General features: G+C 29.0%; 2 protein-coding genes across 3 annotated transcripts; both read right to left on the reverse strand.

Annotated features, from left to right (window-relative positions):
- Positions 1-3,901: 3,901 nt before the first annotated feature.
- Positions 3,902-8,235, reverse strand: LOC109797802 (pectin acetylesterase 12). 2 transcript variants are annotated; one of them, XM_020357940.3, is made up of 13 exons: positions 8,058-8,235; positions 7,635-7,903; positions 7,009-7,091; positions 6,539-6,668; positions 6,340-6,413; positions 6,086-6,172; positions 5,794-5,918; positions 5,625-5,685; positions 5,274-5,327; positions 5,066-5,143; positions 4,836-4,941; positions 4,590-4,735; positions 3,902-4,407 (listed from the first exon to the last, which is right to left on the reverse strand). In XM_020357940.3, the coding sequence occupies exons 2-13, from the start codon at positions 7,834-7,836 to the stop codon at positions 4,300-4,302; spliced, it is 1,254 nt and encodes a 417-aa protein (XP_020213529.1). In that variant the 5' UTR covers positions 7,837-7,903; positions 8,058-8,235; the 3' UTR covers positions 3,902-4,299. The 2 variants fall into 2 exon arrangements, with proteins under 2 accessions (XP_020213529.1, XP_029126953.1); XM_029271120.2 differs by lacking the exon at positions 8,058-8,235 and having other exon boundaries at positions 7,635-8,042.
- Positions 8,236-20,561: 12,326 nt separating this feature from the next.
- Positions 20,562-24,394, reverse strand: LOC109797879 (protein NRT1/ PTR FAMILY 4.6). Its single transcript, XM_020358033.3, has 6 exons — positions 23,955-24,394; positions 23,762-23,849; positions 23,434-23,651; positions 22,832-23,254; positions 22,602-22,720; positions 20,562-21,672 (listed from the first exon to the last, which is right to left on the reverse strand). The coding sequence occupies exons 1-6, from the start codon at positions 23,955-23,957 to the stop codon at positions 20,811-20,813; spliced, it is 1,713 nt and encodes a 570-aa protein (XP_020213622.1). The 5' UTR covers positions 23,958-24,394; the 3' UTR covers positions 20,562-20,810.
- Positions 24,395-26,634: the final 2,240 nt, after the last annotated feature.

The raw sequence follows: 26,634 nt of genomic DNA on the forward strand, positions 1-26,634 counted from the left end.
AAATTTTTATATCTACAATTATGATTAAGGATGAAAATAAACTAGGTCAGATAAGGTTATATTATAATTTAGTAGGTTTGGACTTAACCTTCTTTAAAAATTCATGTTCTAAATATGAATTACTTTCTTATCTGTCATAAATATTTTTTAAATGTTTGATTAGAACTACAATTTTAAAGACCTATTTTATAATAATTTAATACTAATAAAAATATAAAAATAAATATGTTAAATTTTATAAAATCAAGTTTAATTTATTTATGATATAAAGATGTTTTTAATATCTAATATAAATTTTGAGATGATAATTTATTTTAAAACATATTTTATAATAAAAATTATAAATAGAACATAAATATTCCAATCTTTCCTATTTTATTTTTTTAATTAATGTATACAATCTTACGATCTTTACTATTTTAATTTTTTTAATCAACATATATAATAATTAAATAAAAATCACAAAAGGTAAACATGTATATTGCAAATTTTATTTTATCAAAAATTAATTTTTTAAATATATTACATCATATATGTGAGCATTAATATATATATATATATATTATAATTAAACTTTTTTAAAAAATTTATTTATTATTAAAGAATATTTTTTTATCACATATGAGAACTAATATCCTTTGAAAGTTTGACAAATATCAAATAAATAAACATCTCTTCCAAATTTATATTTTATACATAATATAATTTAAATATATATTATTAGAATATAATTTTTATTTTTTAAAATATATAATTTTTTAATATAAAAATATATATATATATATATATATATATATATATATATATATATATATATATATATATATATATGTATAAAATGGTAGTGGGGGCAAGTGCCCCTACACTCGTACAAGTGGATCTGTCACTGGCTGTTGGCGAGGAGTAGAAGAAGTTCAAGTTAGGTGTGATGGTTGACGGTGCTCTAACAACAATATACAATGGTCAACGATAACGGATTATCGAGAAGGTAATCATACTATATGAAAGGTGTATTATAAAAATTTTATTCTTAAATTAATCTAACAACTATAAATTGTGGAGCATAGTGGATCACTTGTAAAAGTGGTTCACCTTAAAACCTGTCCTAAAATAAATTAGACAATTATCAACAATTAATTATCAACATATAATGTATTGTCATGGCAACTCATTAGTAAATTTAATATTATAATTGACTTCTCGCTATCATGAATAATTATTTCTCTCCTTGTTTTGTTTAACTAAAAACAAATTTAAGAGACAAATACTATATAATATCATATAATTTAATTATTATATTAATTAAATTTGTATTTTACAATAAATATTAAAAATATAATTTTATTAATTTTAGGGTTTGATGTTATTGAATCCTAATTTATAGTGAGAAAATTTATTTATTGTTATTAGAATATGAGAGTGAAATAAAGGAATCTTATTAAGATTAAAATATATGTTAAAATTGTATTTATAACTTACTCTTCTATCCGTTGTCTTTTAAATGTCTTATAATACATGATGTGAACTTCTTTTTTCTTGAAGAAAAGACAAATCTTCCTCTCTTCAATTGTCCTATTTTTTAAGGTTTAATAGTGATGCACAATTTTTACACGGTCAAATAATAAAAAATTATTACTAATATAAGTTTTGAAATAACTATCATAAAAGTAAAAAAAAATGATTATTTGTAATTAAAATTAAATAACTATAAAAAATTGTTTTATATTATGATTGTATCGTCTTTTTTTGTCAATTTTAAGTGCTCTTCTCTTTTTAGATATTCTTTCATTCAACTCAATTAATTATGCGTTTTCTTTTCTCAAAACGATACTTTGTTTTGTGTTGTTGGCCGCAGCTGGTCCTTTGTTGAATAAAAGGAAACACAACACACACTTCGACAATTGAACGTAATGCCTTTATAGTTTTATGAGCCCTCCTTTCTCACGCATTTCCACCCCAAACAACCTCAAGACTGTTCAACTGTTTCCACATCAAATTTTTTTCTTCAAAATTTGATGTTTGCTTATTCTTACATTACTAGGACAAAATTCTGAAGCTAGGTACAAATTTTAAAGTCATCCCCTTCATTTACTTAACTACTCCAAACACCATTTGCTTTTATTCGCACCCATTGTTGATGTGCACAAGTCTTCTTAGTCTTAAATTATTTTCAAGTTTATTCATTGTTTAATTTGGAGACAATACTACTTCCATGTTTAGAATCTCCAACCATGTGAAACAAATTATTGGTTTTATCTGCTGGGGCCCTACAATCATGAATCATCACCGTATAGGAAATTAGGAACAGAACAAAAATCTCGGGTAGGATAATGGGAAAACAACCCCATCTTTGATCCCACATAATGCATCAATATTTTAGTTAAACAAAGCTCACAAATTTGCTTGGACACACGCGGTTTTGTTAAAAAATTAATAAACCATTTTTTAATTAAAAAATACGGTAAAAATATATTTGTATCAATTGCATTTCAAACACAAACTTTTCATTTTTAATTTCTTAATCATTGTCTTCGAGACAATCTATATAAGGACAAAGTGATTAATAAACAAATGGTTGATTATGATAAAGATGAATAAAATGATATTGATGATGATTGAACTAATAATGAGGGTGTTGGTTATAAAATAACTTTGTCAGAAGATTTGATCCGGGGAACGGATAATATATGCATAGTTTAAAGAAAGAAAATGAAGGCAAATAATCGTAACATTCTATAATGCCTAAGTTTAATGCACCGCACAATAAATTGGAAGGAATGGGTACATACTGCTAAAAAGGAAGCATTGCAGAGGAGTTTGCTAATGTAGCATACTAATTAAATTTGTCGATTTAATCATTGACCACTTCAAGTATAGTTATACTTGCAGTATTATTTTTCTTTTTCCAAAAAGATTCTTATGCTTGTGACTTGTGACTTGTGACAGTGAGATGGAACATAAGGAAGTTTGGGCCAAGCCCAACCCACTGTCGTGCAGTGCGCATCCAATCTAACCCGACTGACCCTAAGAATTAAACTTGGACTCTGGCCTTTGTACATTCTTCAATATCAGTTAGTCGTTGAAGGGGGACATTAAGGAAAGAGGAAATAATTTTTACTTTAATATATTTTAATTAAATTAAAAAATTCTTTATACCATTATTTAATTAGCTAGTTTTATAATACTTTAATTTATTTTTAATTTCCGTGAATTTACTCAACACACGTAAAGATGTTTGAATATAAATTAAGTCTTACATCATTAGAACCAATATATTAGAAATTGGACTGGTCATTAGATCAGTCAGGTTACTGAATCAGTATATTAGAGATAGACTTGGTGAATTACTAATTAAACTGCATGATCAGGTCTTTAATAATTTTTTAAAAAAATATTCATATTATATATATTTCATACTTATAAATTTCAATAACATTCATTCTATGTCTTAAAAGAAGTACTCAAAAAAAATTATAGTCGGTATGATATTGACAGAGCAACAAAATTATAGATAAATTGAATTACATAAACTAATATAATTAAATATATAACTTCAAATTAAAAATTCTTAAATAAATTATTTAAGTGAATTATATAATAATAAAATATATGAAATTGTTGATTACTAAAATTTTAAATAGTCACATTCAATTATTTCATTTTATCTAAAATTATCTATTTTTACATGAAAAAGTATTTTATTATAAAAAAATTAATCAAAAATACCACATATCACAAAAAAATATATCTAATATATATATATATATATATATATATATATATATATATTATTTATCAATTAATATCACAAAATGTGAAATGATGTAATGATCAACAATAACCCAACAAAAATAAAAAGATATAACCCTCCTATAATAAAAATATATCTCTATCAAACAAATTGACAAAAATAACCATGACAACACAAAGATATATTCTAAAAATGTCTTTTTTTTTCATGTAAACAATCATGAATCAAACTCCTATCAACAACATAATTAAGAACACAACTATCTGTTGACTAAGTGTGCCAAACTTTATTGGAACACGTTCTATTTATCCCCAGCTAAAAAGGAAATAAGTGATGACATTTGATTATTGCTACAGTAAAAGGGATTTGCCACGACATTCTCAACATGAAAAGTACTTTGACCAACATTTAGTAATGGTTGTCAGATTAAATTTGCAATTTTCAGCTTCCTTTTTTTCTTTTATTGTTTCCATAACGTAATTTGAATAGCATAATCCTTCACTGATGAGAAGAGCGTGAAAATGAATAAGATGATGGATGAACTTGGCTCATCTGAAAATCAGATGATGGCACGTATTATCACAAGGGTATGGACAATCAATGACCTTAACACCTGCTCGATCGAAATACCAGTCTCCAACAGCTAGAGCAATTGTCTGCAATATAGTCCATGTCTACATATTAGATACATTGACACCTTTAAATTAAATAGCATATATATTTCAAGCACTCTATAAAGTAGCTTATTTAACAAGTGCAACAAAAAATACGTTAGGAAAACAAAGTGCATGCTAACATGTCACACTGAAATCACATTAGTCTTAATTATGAGGCTCACCTTGTTCCTAATAACAGGAGAATTGTCAGCAAACCATGTATCCTGTCTCTCAGTTTGGCAGTGAGAAAAACATGAATTAATAAACAAGCCATTCCGGCTTGATTTTGAGAAGTTTATAATAGCATGCAGCATGTGATTCCTGAACCCTGTATCAAGGAGACAATGAAATGTCTCAATCAACTGAATAATTTATTGAGGACTTCACTCCACTTGTAATTAATGCTTTTTCTCATACATCATTATTACCTTGCAGAAATTGAATTTGTGGTCCAGTACATTTAGCATGGTTTAATCTACACTCATGCCAATAGCCATGGGGATCAGCAGATGGAGGAGCTAAACTAGACTGGATCTGAGGATAAGCAGGAAAATATATTTATTTAGATTAATTTGCAACAACTAATTTAATGATCAATACTGTTAAGACTATTTATCAAAAATGATTTATTACCAGTTGATAAATTGAGACAAGTTACCTGCCATGAATCATAAGCAGCATTAAGAATGAAAAGCGGGGTCCTAACACTGGCAATCAAATTTTGAGGAAAGAAGCACTGAAAAGGGGCAGAAAACAAGTCACTGACAGTTCAATTAAGAGCAAGCAACAATAATGTATCCATTTGCTGCATATTCTGTCAAATGAAAAATGATATTTCTAAATTTTTGTCAGAAGTCAATGATTACCGAGATGGGATCAAGCTGATTAGTACAAATTTGTGGCAGATTCTTCTGTGCTCCCTGCGATGATTAAACAAATATTTATCAGCATGCCTTGAAACTTGTATCATGTAAAATGACAGTTTTCAAACCACACAAACTGTCAGACATGGTCTTAGATGCTGTTTTAATTAAAAATAAAAATGGTTTTCGAAATACAATTTAACTGCTAACAATATGATTTCCTGTTCAGGTTCAGTAAAATCCATGTGAAAGTGGTGCTAGAATTCGATATTAGCTTTTAGTTCTGTTCTTGTTAAACCACGTACTATTAGTGAATTCTCAAGTGAACCATGAAATATGGAAGTGCTTTCATACCTGCAATCCTACGACACCACTGTATAAATTCCTGAGGGTGCGCCCACCAGATACATCAATCCTATAAATCCAAAGGGAACAACAATAGAACACTAATTTAAGAACGAAAATTCTATGATGGTGGAGGGGAATAACAATAAAGCATGAAATACTTCAATTTGCCACTTACGAATCAAGAAACAACCCAGCATCACTGAGACATTTCACTTTGGTGGTCCTTGGAAAGAGACCACGGAATTCATCGCAATGAATAATAGTAGCTAGGCCACCCGCAGAGCATCCCGAAAGAAGAGCCTGAAGCAAAGTTATATGTTCATAAATAGCATTTTTTTATATTTATTTATTTATTTATTTGATACTAGAGCTAGAGCCGATAACTGAAGGTTAATCTACACTTATGAGAAATGATTACTGCTAACCAAATAATACTATATATGTGCATGTACACGAGTGTCTATAACCTGATTGGCAAAACGCATTCCTTTTGACATCAAATCTTCCATTGCAGCTGCCCAAATACGCTGCCCTCTGAATTGCAGTTCTGCAGGCTATTTTGACAAACAATTTATGCAAGTAAATAGAGTGAAATAACCCTCACCCTCAATTGATCATACATATGAATGCTAAGCGAATTTTTGGCAACAAAACAATTTTTGTGTTTCATCTTCTTGCAATCAAAATATCATTCTAGGAACACCAAGATATCAAACTCTACCTCATCTTGACCATCCCCAGCAAATGAGGCACCATCACAGTAACGAAGCTTTACTCTATTCCAATTGAAAAAATCTACAAACATGAGGAACAATAACATGAGCACAACGGCTAATGGCTATAACAAGAAAAAGAAGAAAAAAAAAGAAAAAAGAAGAAGCACAAGTTGAGTGTTCCAGATAGTTCAATTGAATGGAAACCTGGATTTTCTTCAGCCTTATTACTTAATATTCCCGTAAAAGGTATCTCCTTTTCCATGAAATCTGATGACCCACGCCGGGTTTTCTTGCGATAAACACATGTTCTAACATTATTACACCATCCACCACCCTGCCACAGAATTTTCACTTGACCATCACTAAAAACTTTAACAGCACAGAAGGGTAGGAAGTAAGTTGATCAACACAATACTTAAAAAAAAAAAAAAAAAAAAAAAAAAAAAAGGAAAAGAAAATCTCAATGACATTAGGTTATCCTAAAACTTTTATTTCTAAATATTTCCAGCCTTGTCATGTCACAAAAATGGGATTCCAACTACACATTCACAAGAAATGCTTTTCCTGTGTCAAAAGAAAGTTTTATCAACCTTTTGCAGGCATATTTTATTTGTTAAACAAATGTATCACAGAAAATAAAATGAAGCAGAACAACTTAAAAGATAAAGTGTTACCTCTAAATTAATAAGCCAGCAATTTGATCCTGATCCATATCCTCGATGCAAATGATAACCAGGTAATGTTCCATCCAAGCAGACTTCCAAAGCCAAAGAAAGGAATCATATTTAGCCAAATTAAAGGCAAATCATTCTTAATTATGGTTTAAAACTGCGACCCTATGCCAAGTTTTCCATGAATATATTGCAGTTTCATCATGTAGAAACATTCATATTTTAGTTAGTTAATAATTCATTGAGATACAATACACAAGGAATTAATGCAATACAGTAACAGGTGTAAGGATTTAGTACTAGGAGGAAGAACAAAATAGAAAGGGGGTTGACAAATAGGTCAAATTAAATATAACTACCGATAATAACATATTTGCTTTAAATAACATACTAGAGCATAAAAAATCAGAACTAAAAATAACACGAAACTAAATTAAAAAAAAAAGAAAGTGCATTACGAGTAACAATCAAATATTAAAATGAGAAGGTTGCACGAGCAACTATACTTCAACTTGTGTCATAAGATAATTTGCTTATATAAAACAAAATAAAGAAGATGCAGAGGGAGAAAAACAAAGTTGACAGGAAATAACGAAGGTTGCAAATTGCAATGAGATTGTACTATGTACCTGCTCCTTTAGCTGCAGCATTTTGAATTAGGGTGAGTCCTACCAGCAGAAGATTCCCCCCAGTGTAGGACAAGGAAGCTTCACGAGCCTCTAACAGAGACAACTCTGTTTCATTGAAGTGATCTTCATATCCTACCAAGCCATCAACCCAGTTGCAAAAAACAAGTCCTATAGCAATGCCAACCCACAAAACTCTCGCCATGCCAATTCTGATGAAACTTGGTTGACACCACAACACTCTACTTTGTTTGGCTAATGCAAACCCAAATCTGACATTACAAACAAATGAAAAGCCATTTTTATTGACAATGTTTTTATACTCTTAAATTTCGGAGCTAATCATGGAAGAGATACAAGGTGGTAATAATAATAACAATAAGAGATATAAAGAAACTGAAGGAACAAGAGTTGGGAGATTTATACAAAAATACATCAGTGTTTGCCTGGCTTTTCCAAGGTTTTAATTATTGCACGTTTCGAATCTTATAAAGTTTACGATTACTAAATAAACATCTTGTGTACACCGTTCGTGTCACGGACGCTCTTTCTTCTTTTTCGTTTTCTTTTTCTACATTAATTTTGATGCACTCATATTATTTCAATGAAGCTACGTAATCTAAAGTTTATGACAATATGTAAAGAGTTGGTTAATCGTATATATACAAGAGTTAGTTGACTTTTAATAAAATATCAATGTACGTAACTCAATGATATGATGTTATAAACAAATTTTTATACGGATACTAAATAAAAAAATATTGTTTAATTTTTGCACAATATAAATAAACTTGTGTAAATTCAAACTAAATTGATATTGCAAGAGTTAACAATGGTTTTGGTTTTATGCATTGTCGTTTGTGTGAGAAAAGAAAAGAAGCAACCAAATCTAAAAGTGCACACTCTGATTTTACTGAGAGCACGAGACATGGCGGTGAGCGGTAGTTGTATTTATGGACTGTTGGCTTCTTCTTAATTCTCAATAATTGATCAGCGGTTTGCCCTGTCTTATTGTTTACCAACATTTTCTATTTTATTTCAGCCCATGCTCTCTTACTCTTACCTCCGCAAATTGAACATCATGTTTCATAAATAAACAATGATACATTTACTTAACCTTTTATTTTTGTCTTCACTTGCTAAAAATTTTATAAAATTTTAAACTATTGAATTTTTCATTGCCATTTACCTCCAGGAATTTTTATTTCATAAAACACGTCTTAGTTTTTTTTTTAATAAAATAAATAAAAGCCATCTGCACAATATAAGTGGCTCACCCACCCATCTAAAATCCTCTATTCTTTTCTTTATTCGAATTATTGGAATGATAATGCCAAATATTTCTCAATGTTAAATATCTCCAAACCATGCGATATTTAAAATAAAAATTAAAAAAAAAAAACTGGTGATTTGTAACAAAATGGACCTCAAATATCAGGCTAATAAATTATTTAATGGGCTTAGCCAATTTATTTTGATAGCACCTTATTTGGCAAGATATTCCAAACCAAATGGACACTTTTTATTTATTTATTATTATAAGGAGGGGCAACACCGAATGGACGGACACTCGTCACTTTAAAACTACGAAAGAAGGGTCCACTGTCCAGGAATGTTTGCTTGTTACAGTTACAACTAAAATATAGTCTGTATTTACAAAATATATTTTTGGTCATATATAACCAAAAGTTTTTTATTTAATAATTTATAAGTTTATTTTCATTACATTGTTAATATAGTTGAATTAAATTCATAATGTAATAAAGATCTCTTCAAAGTCATTTACGTCTCCGTTGTTTTTACCCTTGTGAATTACCATATATCCATAATTGTCAAAATGATCTTTTTCAATACGCCACATGGTTATGTCAACTTTTTTCTAAAATGATGATTAAAACTCTAGAAAGGTGCCATGTTAACACATGCTCGACACATTAAAAAGTTCCGTTATTGATAAAAAAGGAGAAATGTTCGTAATATATTATTTGTCATTTTTTTAAACATGCATTTTATTATTAATTAAATTTCTTTTGATACCATTAATTAAAATTTATTAAAAATTATAAATTTGTGTATGTCTCATTTCTTAATTAATAATTATATATATATATATGTGTGTATATATATATATATACTTATAGTAGGTTTAGTTTATGAAGAAGTGAAGAGTGCTATTCTAATTAATGATACGAAGGTGTAACTTTAAGTACAATAGAGTATGATAAATAAAATGGTAATGGGTCTGATATGGAAAGTATTTAAAAAAGTCTAATAGTAATTAATGTTTAAAGTATCCACAAAAAAAAAGTGTAATCTATCTATCTCTTATTCTAAGAGGAAGTTATATACTTGTATTTGGGAGTTATCAAAATCTTTAATTCTTTAGAGATAATTTCCAAAAAAAAATTTTTTTGACATGATTACAGTTACTATAAATATCTATAATTTTCAAGGTCAAAATATTTGACCTTTATCTTGACTAAGTTATTAAGCAAATGTCATAAATAATATACATATATGAGATCAAAATAGTTTACTCTAATTGATTTTGGGTTGTGAGCCTCAAGCATATAAATGCAAAGAGGTTTATGTAAATGACTAATTCGATTTGCCTTAATTGACTTTGAACTTGAAGTGTACATATAACAACTTATTGAACTGTTGTTTTAATAGACTTAGAAAGAATTAATATAGAAGAACTTGGGACTTATAATTTGTTTCATTTTAATACTATTTGTTAGTCAATTCTAAGGAGTGTTTCAGAAAATAACCTTCTTGACCTTAAGTAGCTCAAAAAGTTAAAACAACTTTAATGTAATGAAGGAAAAAACCTAATTATTTAACAATTATGGTTCAATTTTATTTTAACATTTCTTTTAAACTTTTTCAATTCCTAAATTTCAACTTATCGAAACAAAACTTTCAAAAATCCAACTTCTGCCAAAGATTAAATATCTATTTACATGCAATATTTTACATTTATATGTATTTAACTATAAGTAAAATAAATATCTGGTATATAAGAAATATCATATTTAATAAAATTAAGTGCTTATTTTATATCTTAAAATAATTTTACATAAAATACCTTTATTTATTATATCACCGTAAACACATAAAATATCACGAATTTGACTATTTGTTAAGCAATATGAAAAGATTAAACACCGATTTTATTTTATTTTTTTTATTAATGAGTCTCAAATTAAATATCACATCTAACCCAAAACATTACAAGTTAGATTTGATATTCATCACCACTTATATCTCACTCTATCTATACCTAATATAAGATTTGTTACTTGCACTTTCACTCTAATATTAAGATCGCATCGCATTCTATGTGACATGAAAAAACCTAGTCCGAAACAATTATGAAATAAGATTTGTGTAGCTTAACTTTATTATTATTTTTGACTTTCACGCACTTTGTATTTTTATATTTAAGAATTTTAAAATAAAATAAAAATTAAAGTTAAGAAACAGGGGTAATTAAGAATTTGAATGATTAAAAATAATTAATTTATTTGAATAGTTATACAAGTGATTAATTTTTAAAATTATTTATTATTATTTAAAATTTAAAGATAAAGTTGTCTAAAGAATGTAAAGAAAAAAAAATGATTATAAATTATGTATTTTCTCTCTCTATATATATAGGGGTTATAATTATACTGATGTAACTCTTACTAAGTATTATACCGTTCAATAACTTTATATTAATTGTAAATTTTATAAATTTAACCGTTAGATTGAAAGTTCATACCATTTTATACATGTATATCAAATTTTGTTAAAATTGAACAACAATTTGAAGGTAATCAAAGTATTCATATCTTAGTACATTTTGAAATGAATATATTATGTCAATTTTGTTTTATAAAAATGAAGTATCAAATTATCTTGGATTAATATAAAATTTTGTATATATGATCTACGAGATATCAATTTTCAATCTAACGGTTAGATTTACAAAGTTCACATTTAATATAAAGTTATTGAGCGATGTAATACTTAGTAAAAATTATATCAGTGTTATTATTGATGAAGATTTTCGCAAACTTATCACTTGGCAAGTGAACCAAGTTTCGAAGTAGTATTTAAAGATCGTCCTCAGGGATTTGCGTGTTTAGTAACTCTCGCTCAAATGATTTAAAAGAGAATGAGTTTAAAAATTCAATTGAGTGAAAACAGATTCAAACAACACAATAAGGCAAATGTAGTAAAGACAATGATTAAGAAACAAGGATTGGCTCAGATGCACTTGCTAACTCATAGATCTTCTTAGCATAAATGCAATTCTAATTTCATTATTTCCACGTTCATTAAATAATCCAACAAAATTCCTCAAGGTTGAATCCTAAAGTCATTAAGCTCAAAACATGATTCCTCAATGTTTTGAGTCTAACACTTCGCATTAAGAACAATAACTTGAACAATGTGACTAACCAAATCAAGTCTATTCCTAGAACAAGAGGTGATTAGGTGCAAGATTCAGTTCGGGTTTTCGAAAGCGTTTTCCAACTGGATTCAAAAGCCAAAAATCATACAACGGTTGATCAAGCCGATATAAGCGTTAAGCGAAGAATCATTACACAAATAATGAGATCAAAATGCATATATTTAAGAAGAAGAGGAGTTAGTAGTTACATCTAACCAATCCTTAAGAAGTTTAGCCACCCATGGCCATTACAGAATCAAAGAGTGAAAAGAAGAAATTACAAAGCAAAGGATGAAGAAATGGAGTTGATCTTCGTTCCCAAAGGATCCAGCTTCCAAGTCTCTGTTCTTCCTTCGTTCTTCCTTCTTCCCAAGCTTTTCCCCTGTTTTTCTCTGTTAATTTTGTTATCCCTATTCTCTTCCTTTTTCCCTTTTATATCAGCTCTAAAACTGGGCAAAAAGTGAAATTTTTAACTCCACCGCTGCAGCTGTAGAACCACAGCTATGGCTGTGGAGAATCCTTCAAGGTGAAGTAACTTCTGGCGCTGCAGCTGTAGCTTTGCAGCCATGGCTGTGGAGACTCCTTCATTATTAAGCAACTTCCTGAGCTGTAGCTGTGGAACCACAGCCATGGCTGTGAGTCTCTGTGGCTTCTCTTGATTTCCCAAGCCTCAACGCTCTCTGGAACAAAAAATGAGCACTCCAGATTTCCACAGCTATAGCTGCAGAATCACAGCTATAGCTGCAAGTCTCTGGACCTCTAAATCCTTCCTAGACTTCCACAGCTCAAGCTCCATGGCTGTGGATCTCTGCCTAGCCAAAAGATCCTGCACAAAATGAGAAAATTCATTAAGATTGCTACTACTCCTCTACTCTTATAGTATGACTTAATTCTATAAATTAAAGGGGTGAAATACATATATATTATCTACAATTATATATAAAAGATTGCCAAAAATTGAGTGCAAAACTACAAAAAAGGACACTCAACAATTATAACTCTCCTTTTATATATATATATATATATATATATATATATATATATATATATATATATATATATATATATATATATATATATATATATTACTTTTAGAAAGTGTAAATCAATTGTTTTTAAATGGGTGCAAAATAAATATGTAATGAGTTGAATTTCCTTAAAATAAATTGAAAATAACTCCTGCAACCTTTGGCGTACAACTAAGGTGGAGACATTTTCATCATCTCTACCCAAGAATGAATAAAGTTCCAAATTTAGGTTTAGTTTTGGGTTAATATAGCCCTTTTTTTCCAATAAACAAAATGAGCAAAACAAGACTAGGAATTAGACACGGAACCCAGTTCAGAGCTGCCGACGAAATAAATCAAAGAAAAAGAAAAAGAAAACTCAAATACAATGTAATATGGCTCCATTTTTATCACTTTTCTATTTAGACGCAGAGCCAAATGAAGAATAATAATGGAAACAAGCAAATTGCTTTATTTTTTCTTTTATTTTCTTTGGGCCATAGATACCAAACTTTTGCTTAGCGGGACCTAATATGCATTTCTCTTTCAATTTCCATTACCCACACAAAGGTTAATTAGTTGATGAGTGATATGATTCATGTTACAAGTTACAACAGCAATCAATATATTTTCGGTATTGAGTCACTTTAAAAAAGATTTGTAGAAAAAGAGTGATTAAGAAAGAGAGGTTTCATGTGAAAAAAAAAAAAAAAGTTTCATTAAAGATAATAAATAACTCTTTTTGCAAAATTATTTTTTTTATTCATAAAAATTACAATAATAACAACAAAGTTTAAACATAAAATCATGTGTATATTATTATAACTCATTATTAAACTGACTCTAATGATTCATTTTCTTACATAATTGGAGTATATTTTGCATCAATTGACAATAAAATTATTAAAAAAATGTTATGATAAGAGTAAAATTATTTCATAAAAGTGATATAATTGGTTAAACCTTTTTGTTCTTATTAGTTAAAACTTAGAATTAAATTCAAATTTCTTTGTGTTATATATCCTTTGATACATTAAAGATGAGATAAACGACTCATAATCTTATCGAAAATTTTTAAATGAGGTGGGTAGTTTAATTTGAGTCCATAAAGTTAATCTCTACCAAAAATAAATAATAAGGGGAAGCAAGCACCTTAGGTGTGAGGAAGCTAGAGGCAGCAAAGCTTGTGTAGCCGTTGCGTGTACGCAATTTAGCATATCTCTGATCTGTCCCACTTCCATTTGCATTTGTGCCTATCTATCTATCTATCAGATGTTGTGTTCTACGCCTTAACTTCACATTCACTCAACTAATTAACAATCTTGTCCAACCTTCCATTCATTTGCGTTGAGGCTACAAAAGTTGTTCCTCTTTATGTCTAATTCTCAATCATTCAATAGACACAAATCATTGGGAGGGTAAATTACACAAATCACAATTAATATTGCTTGTGATCACGTGCAATAGACACAAAGATTCATGATCCTCATTCCTCACAACAACCATGTCCCGCAATCACATGCGTCATGCAAAGGCACACACACCTTGCTCATGCCTATCCCACATGTTCAATTTTTTATTTTGTTTTTTTTATAACAATGTCATATAATAATTTCTTATATAACTATGATAAAGAGAAGAGAAGTATTCCCACAAATTCGCTGTTATGCACAAATAATTGATCAAGTTTACAAAAAGGCAGAAGCATAAGGGGGCAATCTTGGTCTCTCTGCCAGCAATACATAATATTTTAGTGTATAAACCAAACCTTTGTTATAAATAAAATGCATATGATATTTTAACTTCAGTGCCTTACAGCACCATAGAGCAAATCAAGAATAATATAAACGACCTCACTTCACTCACCATCTGGTAATCTGGGAAAAAGGTAATCCACGTTGGTCATTGTATTTCAATTCCCCATGTTAGTTCATAATTTTTTATATATAGAAATTAAATTTTTTATAACAAATATTAGTAATCAATGAATTATGTTAACGGAAGATTCAAACTCATTATCTCTCTAACTCTATATTCCTCCCCCAATTGAACTTATTCTAAGGGATTAAAAAGAAAAAAAGACTCTTGTTACTATTTTTTTTTAATTTATAAAAAAACACTATGTACTCTGTTTGACCGAGCTAAGCTAGATCTAATTACTGTATATACCCGTTAATTATAATATACTTCCTATTGTTGTTTTTCTCAATGATAAAAAAAAAAATACTCCTCATAAGTAAAAAAATTATTTACGCTAATTAAGAAAAATTATTTGCATCATTTAATTGTTTATATAAAAATAACTTCTTTTTCTAAACTATCATTCTTTAAAAATTGATATAAAAAATAAATAAAAAATTGGAAGAATAATTTCAATTAAATGAAGGTATTTTAGAGATCACAACATTAAATAAAGTGGGGTTAGTTAAAATTTACTCTATATGCGATCAATAAATATGAGTTTTTTTTCTTCTTATATTTAAAATCAAAGAGAGTATACTATTAACTTAACAACTAACTATTAACATTTGTTGATAAAAGAAAAAAAAATTAACATTCATTTTTAACAAATATTCCATTCCTCTTGTAATGAAAATAGTTTTAATATTTAAAAAATATTATAAAATAAATTATTTTTTACTTTTCAATGTAATATTGATTATTATTACCTATGATCTTAATTATAAATAATAAATCACATTTTTTTCTAGTATTAATTATAAATAACAATCATTAATTTTTAAAGTTACTCAATATTAAATTTATTTTATATTGTTTATTTATTGTTAACTTTGTTTCTTATGCATTTAATTATAACTAATATTAAATATAACAAGTTAACAACCACTTAAAGTAAAAGGTATATTTAATAAGAAAAAATTGAATTCATGGTATAATTAATTAATAATAACCATATTTTTTTTGATATTGGTCATTTGACCTATATTGCTTATTATTAGGACCAGAGTTATTATTTTCTTAATTTGTCTCTCACACATCCAAAATCATTCTATTCGCACCCAACGTGATTGAGGTAAGGAACTCATAAGACTTCATGTTTAATGTGGCAAACTCTCACGTTTGGCCTCATGCCAACTTGAGACAATTATTTTTCCTCACGCCAAACACCAATTCAAATAAAGATAATTTTCTCACCTCATATTCGACATCATTCAAACCATGCCCAATGTCACTTTAACTTGAGATAATTTTCTTTCCTCCTGCCTGACACCATTAATCTTGCACTCGACATGGGTAGAATAGAAAGCCTTATTTAAAGGTATGCCTAGCGCGATTTATTTTCGAGAATAATTTTTAAAAAAAATAAATTTACACAAATGGACCCACACCCAATTTATTTACCAAAATGAAACTAAATACTATTTTCAGAATTCGATTTTTCGGGAACCAAATTCTGACCTGGTCCATTGACTCTGATGAGAGGTGGTGGTCGCCGAAATTCAGTTTCCGGAAAGCCGAATTCCGAGCAGCCTTATCCTTTTTTTTTTCATTTTTATTAAATTGTATTTTTGTTAAAAAAGAATTTTAAAATTTTAAACAATTTAAAAAATATATGTAATAATTAAATTAAATTTGTTTATTAATATTTTAAAAAATTAAGTTAATTTTTAATTTAATAAATAATTTTAATAAGTTATATTTATAATAAATTATAAACGTAATAAATAATAATTATAATAAGTTATATTTATATGTGTGTTTAAAAATATTAATAATATATACAATTAAAATATCTTTATAATTACTAAATTTAATAAATTAGTATGTATTAAATTTATTAATTATATTTATAATGGAATAACTTTTATCTATTTTTGTATTTTTATTCTTATTTTTTCTAACAACAATTCATAATCATTTATATTTAATAATATTAAACTTATTATGATTAATAATTTAATTAACAAATTTTCTATCTTATTAATTTTAAAAATTATTAAAATTAATTTAAACATATATATTTTTCATCTTCTAATATTTAAGTTATACATACAAATAATATTTATTCAAATTAGTTAATAAAAATATATTTAATTCGTAAATATTATTAATATTTTTAAACACATTTATTTATAACACATACTAACTTATTAAATTTATAATTTTTTCAATTAATAATTAATTAAATTTCTAATTCATTATAAATATAAGTTAATAAAATTAGTATTTTTTAATATTAATCTTATTACATTTATAACTTATTAAATTTATAAATTAAATTTTTTTATTTATATAATATAAAAACTATTTTATTTAAATATTACATTTATTTTTAATTTTTAAAAACTATAAATTCTTTTTTTTTTAATTTCAATTTAATAAAAATGAAAAAAAAGAAAAACGCTGCTCGGAATTCGGCTCCCTGGAAACCGAATTCTGGCAGCCACCACCTCCCGTCGGAACTAACGAATTCGATTTTTGAAGAACCGAATTCTGAACTTAAACATGTTTAGTTTCATTTTGCTAAATAAACTGAATATGGATCCATTTGTGTAAATATATTTTTAAAAAAATAATATTCCAAACAAAAAAAATTCTGCCTAGCACCATGAAGGCGCGTTCGACATGACTTCATAATTTTGCAAATGCAAATTACGAAAACTGCCTTTCACCTAAAACTTAGCAAAACCAAGAATGTAACAACCAAATTCGCACCTATACAACATTTTAGACTCATTTCCAATTAGAAACACAACATGCAACAAGGGTTATTCAAGATCATCAAAATCACTTCACATGCTTCTCACAATACCTCAACCCAACAATTTCATCATTTAATCCGACAATCCAAACTCATTATTGGTAAAGCACAACAATATGCAACACAATAATCTAACAACAAAATATTCTTAACTTCCATTACCTTGACTCTTAGCCACCAAAAATGAAGAAGAGGAAGGGAGAAGGAAACAAAATTCAAGCTTTTTGAGGCTCCATACCACACCATAGATCCTAAGCTCCAAAAGTTTGATGCAAAATTCAGCCTTTAGCAATCCAACTCCAAGACTCCCGTGAAACTAAGAGAAGAAGAAGAAAGGGTACAACTTTTGGGACTCTCTAACTTACCCAACACATACACACAACATAAATCATCTAACTGGAATGTTGACTCAAAGTACAGTATTATACAAATCAAGTTCAAATTTCTTAAAAAATAAAAGTCTTATATTTGAATTTATAAATGAAAAAGAATATGAATAGAATTTACAATTAGAATGGGATACAAGTTTTCCACATATTAATCAGTAATAATGATATGGTAGAGGGGAATGGAATTTGAGTCGAGGGATAGGGATGGGCTTCTTTTTTTTTGAAAGGCAAATAAATCTTATATATACAAGGTAGAAGGGGTACCTTAACCCTTTTACAATAGATAGGAAACAAAGTATTAGCAACTAGGGATAGGGATGGGCTTGTGTTATACGATACCTTTTTTTAAAACGAGACCTATGGAACAAATAACTTGCTATCAGAATCAAAGTTCTAAATGTTAAATAAAACTTGCATTCAAAACAAAACATTAATTCTTACTTTTTAATAAATAGTAATTAAAACAAACAGTTTTATAATATTTATTATATTGATAGACGATTATTAAATGTTATTTAACTAATGTTCTTTAAACATGCAAAATTATCATTATTTTCTTAAAAATATTTGTTTTTAATAAATGTTAGTTCATCTAGTTTTTTTATTAAATAGAAAATAAAATATTAATAAAGTAAACAGAAGTATAATAAATTCATATTTATTTAAAATTAAAAACATAAAATAATCATATTTTTTTTCTCATATCAAACCTTAAGCTATATTTATTTTAAAATAAACTAGTGAGATCGATACTTTTTGTACTTTTGTATATTTTATTTAAATAAAAAAATAAAAAATATAAAAGACAATACAAAAAGACTTAATTTGGTTTAAAATTTTACTTTAATCAGAAACTATGTAAAAGTGAAAGAAAAAGGTAAAATTGTCTTAATTAAGTGGAGATTAGAAGTAATTGAAAATGAATATATCTCGATTATATATTGCTATAGATGAGACAATTAAGACTTTTGCCAATCTAAAAATTATAGCATTAGAGTTTTTTGTAATTTGCTCGCTATTTATCTCCCACAATACTCACAAAAAATATAAATTATAAATGGTGTTAATTACCAAGTTAGGAGGTGTATTAGATTGAAATTTCATAAGATTTTTTAACATAAAAAAGTCTTGTGAATTTTAAGAAACTTTGTAAGAATGTAATACCTTTTAAGCTTTTTTTAAAACAAAAACTTTTTTAATTAAGATTTTGTAACATGAATTTGTATAATAAAAGATAATTAAGATTTTTTGTAATGTGAATTTTAATTAAGATTTTTAATATTTTATTAGATTTTAAAAGATAATATGATTTTTTTATTTAAAAAAATACAATTAATAAAAAAAAATAACATAAATGACAAGATTTGAATAAAAAAAATAAAATCAATAAAATTTTCAATCTTTTGATAAATAATTGATTTTGATTTTATGTCCTCTTAAGTAACATTTCTCTACATACAATCTTCTATTTTATATTTCCTCATTCAAACTATTGAATTTGAGCAATATGTTCAAATTTATGATATTTATGAATAGTAGAATTTTCAAAATATGTTTTTAATATATGTTTAAAATTTTGATATTTAAATATTAAATCTTATTGAAAATAAACATTTTTAAAATTTTAATAATTAAAAAATTTTCAAAATATATAATATTTAATAATCAAAACCCTAAATCCTAAAACATAATAATATATAATAATTAATAATTTAAAAATAAAATGTTGATAAATATACATCAATATTGATAGATAAAAATGTAAGTAAAAAATATTGATAAATAAAAGGGATAGGATTAAAAAAATAAAATAAAAAAGATGAAAAAAATGATGAGAGATAAAAAAAAAAGAGAAAGAAAATATGAGATAGAGAAGACATGAGAACGGACGGAAAGAGGGAAGAAAGAGAGATAAAAAAATGATATAAGAAAGAGAGACAGAGAGGAGAAAGAGAGTGAGAGAGGAAGAAAATAGAAGTAAAAAAGATGAGAAAGAAATAAAATTTAAGGAAAATAAACAAGAAAAAAAAGTTATACGAAATCTCAATAATTTTAGTGAAATTATTAGATAATGAATTATATGTAAATTCTATTAAAAAGTCTCATAAAATCTATTTATCAAAATAATTATTAAATTTTTTTATTTTTTAATACTAATAGATTTTTTTAAGTGAAAATATTTTTAATTAAATATGACTAACTTTTAAGATATTTATAAAAAAAATATTATTATCTTAATTAAAAATTAATAGATTTTTATATAATTTAAAAAAATTAAAATCTTTTAAAATCTCAATTCAATACATCCTTTAAACACATTTTATAATTTTTGTATGACTAACTATTAACGTAGTATCTCTTAACAGCCAATTACAAAACCAAGTTGAATCAACTTACAACAAAAAAAGGAACAAGTTAATTAAAAAGGAAAACCTTTGAACTCTGGACACACATCTTGTTCCAGAGTCAACAAAAACAATCAACCAAACAAGCAAACATGTACCATATATTATAACAGATATTTCAACCACTAATCAACTATTTCCACATCCCAAGCTTAGTACACATATGACAGCCTCTTATGCTTATTCTATTAAGTATCCACTAATCCATTTCCGTTCATTCTCTAACATTGCCTTCACTTTTGAGAGGCACTTCACCCAAGGGCTTAAAGCCCGGGCCCGAGTCTTCACATTTGTACTTGTAGCGTGAGGCCCAATAGAGGTAGTTAAAAAAGTTAAGGCAACTAAGGGTGGCTAGGAACCAATAGAACAAGTTAAGGTTATTCTGGTTCAAGTCGAAGCCATGCAACCACCCTTGTTTGCTAGGAGCGATCCTTTTGGTAACAGCATTGATGACATTGACAAAGACGGTGCTCAAGAAGTAACCAAGAGATGTTGACAACCACGTGAAAGAGGTTGACAGTGATTTCATGCTCGCAGGTGATTCCCTATAGAAAAATTCCAACAGTCCCACAAGAGTGAACATGTCTGCAATGCCAAATATACCATACTGAAAAGAAAGCCAAAATAGGCTAATAGGCTTAGAAGGGTCTTTTCTCCCTTGGTCCCTTCTTTTCACTTCCACAATCCCTGCCACTGCCATTGATATTGCTGAGAGTACCAACCCTACACCCACCCTTTGAAGTTGTGTGATGCCTGATGGGTGGTGAGTGATTTTTCTTGCAAATGGCACAAAAAATAGCTCATACATGGGGACTAGGACACTTATGAAAACAAGGGGGATGACAGGAATGGATGGTGCTGGCACTGTGAGAGAGCCAAGTTTAAGGTTCATTACATTCCCTTGTTGGACTGAGAATGTTTGGAGCTGTGCCATGCATGTGTTCAGTATAATGGTACTGGCTACTATGGGTAACATTCTTGTCAGGATCTTCACTTCTTCGACTTGTGTCACTGTACACACCTTCCATGCTTGGGGTTTTGAATTTTCTTGGACAATGGCAGCTTTGTCTAGAATCCTGCGTGATTAAACAAACCACAACTTTTTAACATGCATGTATGTGGAACAAAGGGAAAGGAGACATGTATATGTGTGTCTAAACCCAAATCTTGTTTTCATCAATTATTTTTCAATTATTGTACATGGGAAGGCTATGCTTTAAGCAACCAAATAATAATTAAATATCAACAAAGAAGAAAATCATTGAGATTGACTGATCAATTGATGCGCCAAAAATTATTCAATTTTTCATTTTTTCCTAGTAAAAGGGTCATGGTAGAAGTGGAAATACAGACTATTTTTTCCAAATGTGGGCCAACTCGATGCAAGTTGTGAATCATAGCAAATGGACGAGAAAAGTATCGATTCAAATTTTTTGGCTGGTTAAACCTGAACCAAATTATGATTCGATTTGGATTAGTCTAAGAAGACGCCCTTAATTTAGGTTTAAAATTTAAAACACAAAACCTTGTGCCCACTTTGCCAGGTTGGGGGAGCAAAATTAAGTACTCCTAGACAAAAATGAAAAGCACTGCTAGTCCTATTCCCCAGAGTTAAATGATATTTCAGTAAAATAATAATAATAATAAATAAATAAATAAATAAATAGAAATTGATTGCATCCGGTACTGTTCTTTAAGACCTCTTCCTCAGTTATGTCAGACTACTTTTATTTTGTGTTTTGCAGTTTAAACTTTACACACGGCATAGATTTTTTTCCTTCCATAATCATTCATTCTCCATATCTCTGCTGCGCCTAAACGTGCAGAGGTTGTAGTGGGCCCATAGTGCTTGGCGTTACCTACTACGAGGTACATGAAAAAGAATCCTAACATGCCAATTTGCTGGACCCTATTTAGTTTATTAGTCTTATCATTTGCACGATATTATTAGCCTTTTATTTGGGCATGCCCGTTGTTAAGTATGAAACTAAGCAAGGAGAGTCACCTCATTTGATTGGTGTGGCCAATCTTCTCCACCGTACCATCTTTATCACTGATTTCATATAGTTCTCCATGTGACTCCGGCAGTGACAACTTTCGGTTTTTAAACGCCACTACAATTACCTGTAGTTAACAAATAAAATGGTTCTTTTGAACATTATAAAATGTGTATGCAAGTAAGTATGTTTAGTTGTTTACTACTAGTACTATAGTTATCATGAAATTCAAACCAACCTGAGCAATTCTCAAAGTGGGGCTATCTCCTGGAGTTTTGATGCGGTAGAATGGTTTTCCAAGAGCAAGGGTCACAAAGCCAACAGAGGAAGCTATGGTTATGATGAAAAATCCCCAATGCCATGCTTTTTGTGTGCTAACCCACACAACACCAGTGACTCCTGTGATTGCTCCCACAGTTGAACTGAGCAAAAGCCAATTGAAGAAACTTGCAAGAGCTTTTGCCTCAGTTGGATCCTTCTCATCGAATTGGTCAGCACCAAATGCAGTCATGGATCCTCTCACCCCTCCCATTCCCAATGCCAACATGCACAGTGATGTGTAGAACATCACTGCTATGCCACCTTTCACACAGCTTGACTTGCCACAGGCTTCAGGGTGTAAATGATTTGAAGCAGCTTGAACTGTAAGCATTGCCAAAGCCTACAGCATGTGTGACATCAGATGCAATAGTAATACAACCATGTTTGGTATGAGATTATTTTTAAGAAATTAGTATTTTTTAAGGCACTATTACTAAAACCTCTTTTTGAACTAATTCATTTTTATGTTGGGGCAGGTCATTGGGATTTGGATTTGTAATTATTTAGTTCACCACTTACCAGAACCTCGAGTGATCCGAAAAGCAAGCATGTGGTGAATCTGTTCAAGTAAGTATCTGAGATGAAGCCTCCAACAAGGGAAAGCAAGTAGGTTGAACCCAATAAGTTTGTGAGGGTGTTGGCTGAACTTGACAGATCAAAGTGCATCACTCCATAAAAGTATAGGACTAAGCTCACCATGTTTGCCACAAAACCCATGTTGTCCAATGCTGACAAGACTACAGGAAACAAGGAAGGAAAGGGGGGCAAAAAAAGCTTAATACATATCTTTCTAGCAAATCACATAACATAAGAGTTTTCTTCTTTCGCTCCTTTTAAATTTGCTTACCGAAAATAAACATAGAAGCCCTGAATCCTCCTTTGCTTCTCTTCCATTGGTTGAGTGGCCTTTGTTCTTCTTTTGCATCATGGTCTGCCTGTATGACAAGATTTGAGACTCATCAAGAATACACAGAGAGAGATAGAGAAAGAGGGTTGAAGTTGAACCGAATGAATGACTCAGTAGTCACTACTAGGCTTACCATTCTAGAGATTTTGAGAGTTGTGTTGTGTTTTAGACAGGAATGGGGTGTTCAGAGGAAATGGTGTTGTTGAACATATAGCCCAAAAAGGAAGCTTTCGAGAAAAAAGCTATAGCTCAGACAAGGATGATAAAGAGAGCACAACTTTGAGCATAAAATGCACAAGAGGGCCTAGTTTATAATTTCTTAAATTGATTCCCTCTTTCCCTCACTAATTGTCCTCCATGCTACTCATCATGCTCTCTGTCCCTCCTTTTTCAAGGCCTCTTAGCTCACCAGTTTGGCATTTTCAAATCCAAAACAGAAAAGAAAGATTTGGGTTGTATTGTTGACAGTGCATCACTGATTTGGAGGCACAAGTGGTTTAAGCCTGCTAATTGTGGATGCTTAATCAATCAATTATCAATTATCTTAATCAACCCAACATAGTTACCCCACTCCACTCCATCTATATGTTTGTCTTCGTTGAACAATCCACTGCTGGCATTTATCAATTTCCTAAACCAGAAGCTTTCATGGGTCAAATTGAAAGGAAAAGACCACTTTACGAAATTGCGTAGACTTTTCTCTGCTTGATACATAGCATTATTTGATTAAGCGGTCATATCACAGTTCAAATTCATCTACTATTTATTAACTTTAATGCTGCTTCACGTGATTTCCTCATCATTTAGCTCTTAATTATGTCATAAGAATAACCTTGATAGGCCTAATGAGAACTTGTAATAATGGTTAGTAATTCGAAATTGAGTGTGTCAAGTGTGAAGTCTTAATATTGGTAGTTAAAGCTGACAGTGGCAGCAGCAATCTTGGATAATTAATTATTATCATGATACACGTAAGAGAGAACTAAGGTTAAAATTGAAACTTGTCCTGTAGGTTAAACAGCTTTGTCAGAAGGAAAAGGATCTAATATAACGAATAAAAAAAATCAGAAATAGCCCAAAAATTTGGATGTGTACGATCTAGGAAGGAACACATAAAGCTAGCCATTCAGCCAAAGCTGACCTTGGATCTCCCAGGGCAGTAAAAAATTGAGGGTATGATATGAAAAACCGAAATCCTAAGTCAAATATTCAAAGCTGAAACTATGGGTCACATGGTACAGCTCATAGGGTGTCCTTTTAGAGCTCCATTGTTTGATAAAAGTCCATGAGTGTCACTTTCCCTCTCTTATCATGCACATCACAGAAATTCAAGAGCTTTGCCTTTTGCTTTGGCTTGTGAATCTCATTCCACTCATAAAATCCATCTTACATTTGAACCGTCTCTTTCAAAATAGCAGTCTAACTTCTAGTATCTCAATCATGCTGAATCTTTTTTGTTTGAAAATCACTATCAACTGAAAACACTTTTTTGAGTGTTCCCTCATCCTGTTTGATTGGTGGGTTGGAACTGGTATTGCTATTATATATCATCCCTTCCCTTAGGACATTTCACAGTTTCACTTTCACCTTGCAAGTGAATCACTTTGAAAGTAAAAAAAATGGTCTGATTATAACTGCACAATCTGTACATGTTACCATGCATGGTAGTTTTCTTTTCTTAGTCCAGCCATAGCCAGCTAGTCCCACAGAAACAAAGACACTATAGTAAATGAGCCCATCAACATCTGTATTCAGGTAGTTGCTTGTCAAAAGGAAAATGCACATGATAATAGTCCAAATCATGTTCATTGCATTCAAGGGACATATCAAAACACCTGATGCTATCAATGTCCTCTTTTAAAGATTATGAATAAAAGATATATTTATACAATTAAAATAACCCCGGATCATTCTTAAGTTTCAAATTCAGAGTTCAGAATGGAGCTAGTCTTCCATCATTATGATTTTTCTAAAAAAAAATAAAATTGGCAACCTCAATTAAACTAGAAGCCTTACTGCCAACAAACTTTTTGAAGTTTAAAATTCAGAAGGCAGCAAGTGAACAAAATGCAGATGGGGAAACTTAACCGAAATGTCAAATGGACCACATCCCACTTTCTAAAGGATAGGGTAAGGGTAGTACCATCAGAAATTAAGGGTGTGTCTCATGAGGAAAAAATTATTTCATGGTCTGAATGCATGCAATTCGGGAAAATCTTAATATGATCATATAGTTTATGTCAATTTCTCTATTACATCACATGTTGTTAACTTTTTTTTTTTTCTCTTCATAAATTAAAAAATGTGATTATATGTCAAGTTGAAATTGGTCGTCAAATAGTCTCCAATCATGCAATAATTTTTTATGCTTGAATGTGTTTTTGTTAGTTTTTAAAGATTTTTTTGAAATTAATTTTTAGAGAATAAGAGGAATGATGATGTGAAAGTGTAAGAAAAACGTGAGTAATATAAAATTAAAAAAAAGAAAGCCATAATAATTTAGAGATGTTTTTGTTCTTTAATTATAATAGCTAAATAAAGATATGTTACTTTTGAAAATAATTTTAAAACTATTATTAAAGAAGTTTTTTTATAAATAAAAATAAAAATAAAAGAAAGACAGAAAATAAATAGACCCTAACTCTGTGAATAGTTTGTATTCTATTGATTAATTATAGCCTGAACTAAAATAAATGGGTAGAGGTTACTTACAACTTTACAAGTGTTAGCTATTGATGGAAAAAAAAATTTATTAGCTGGCTATAAAGTATAAAACAAGGAAATTACTCATTGGTCATTAGAAGAAGCTATAA

The sequence above is a fragment of the Cajanus cajan genome, chromosome 6, assembly GCF_000230855.2.
Source record: "Cajanus cajan strain Asha chromosome 6, NIPB_CcT2T_4, whole genome shotgun sequence".
Classification (NCBI taxonomy): Eukaryota; Viridiplantae; Streptophyta; class Magnoliopsida; order Fabales; family Fabaceae; genus Cajanus; species Cajanus cajan.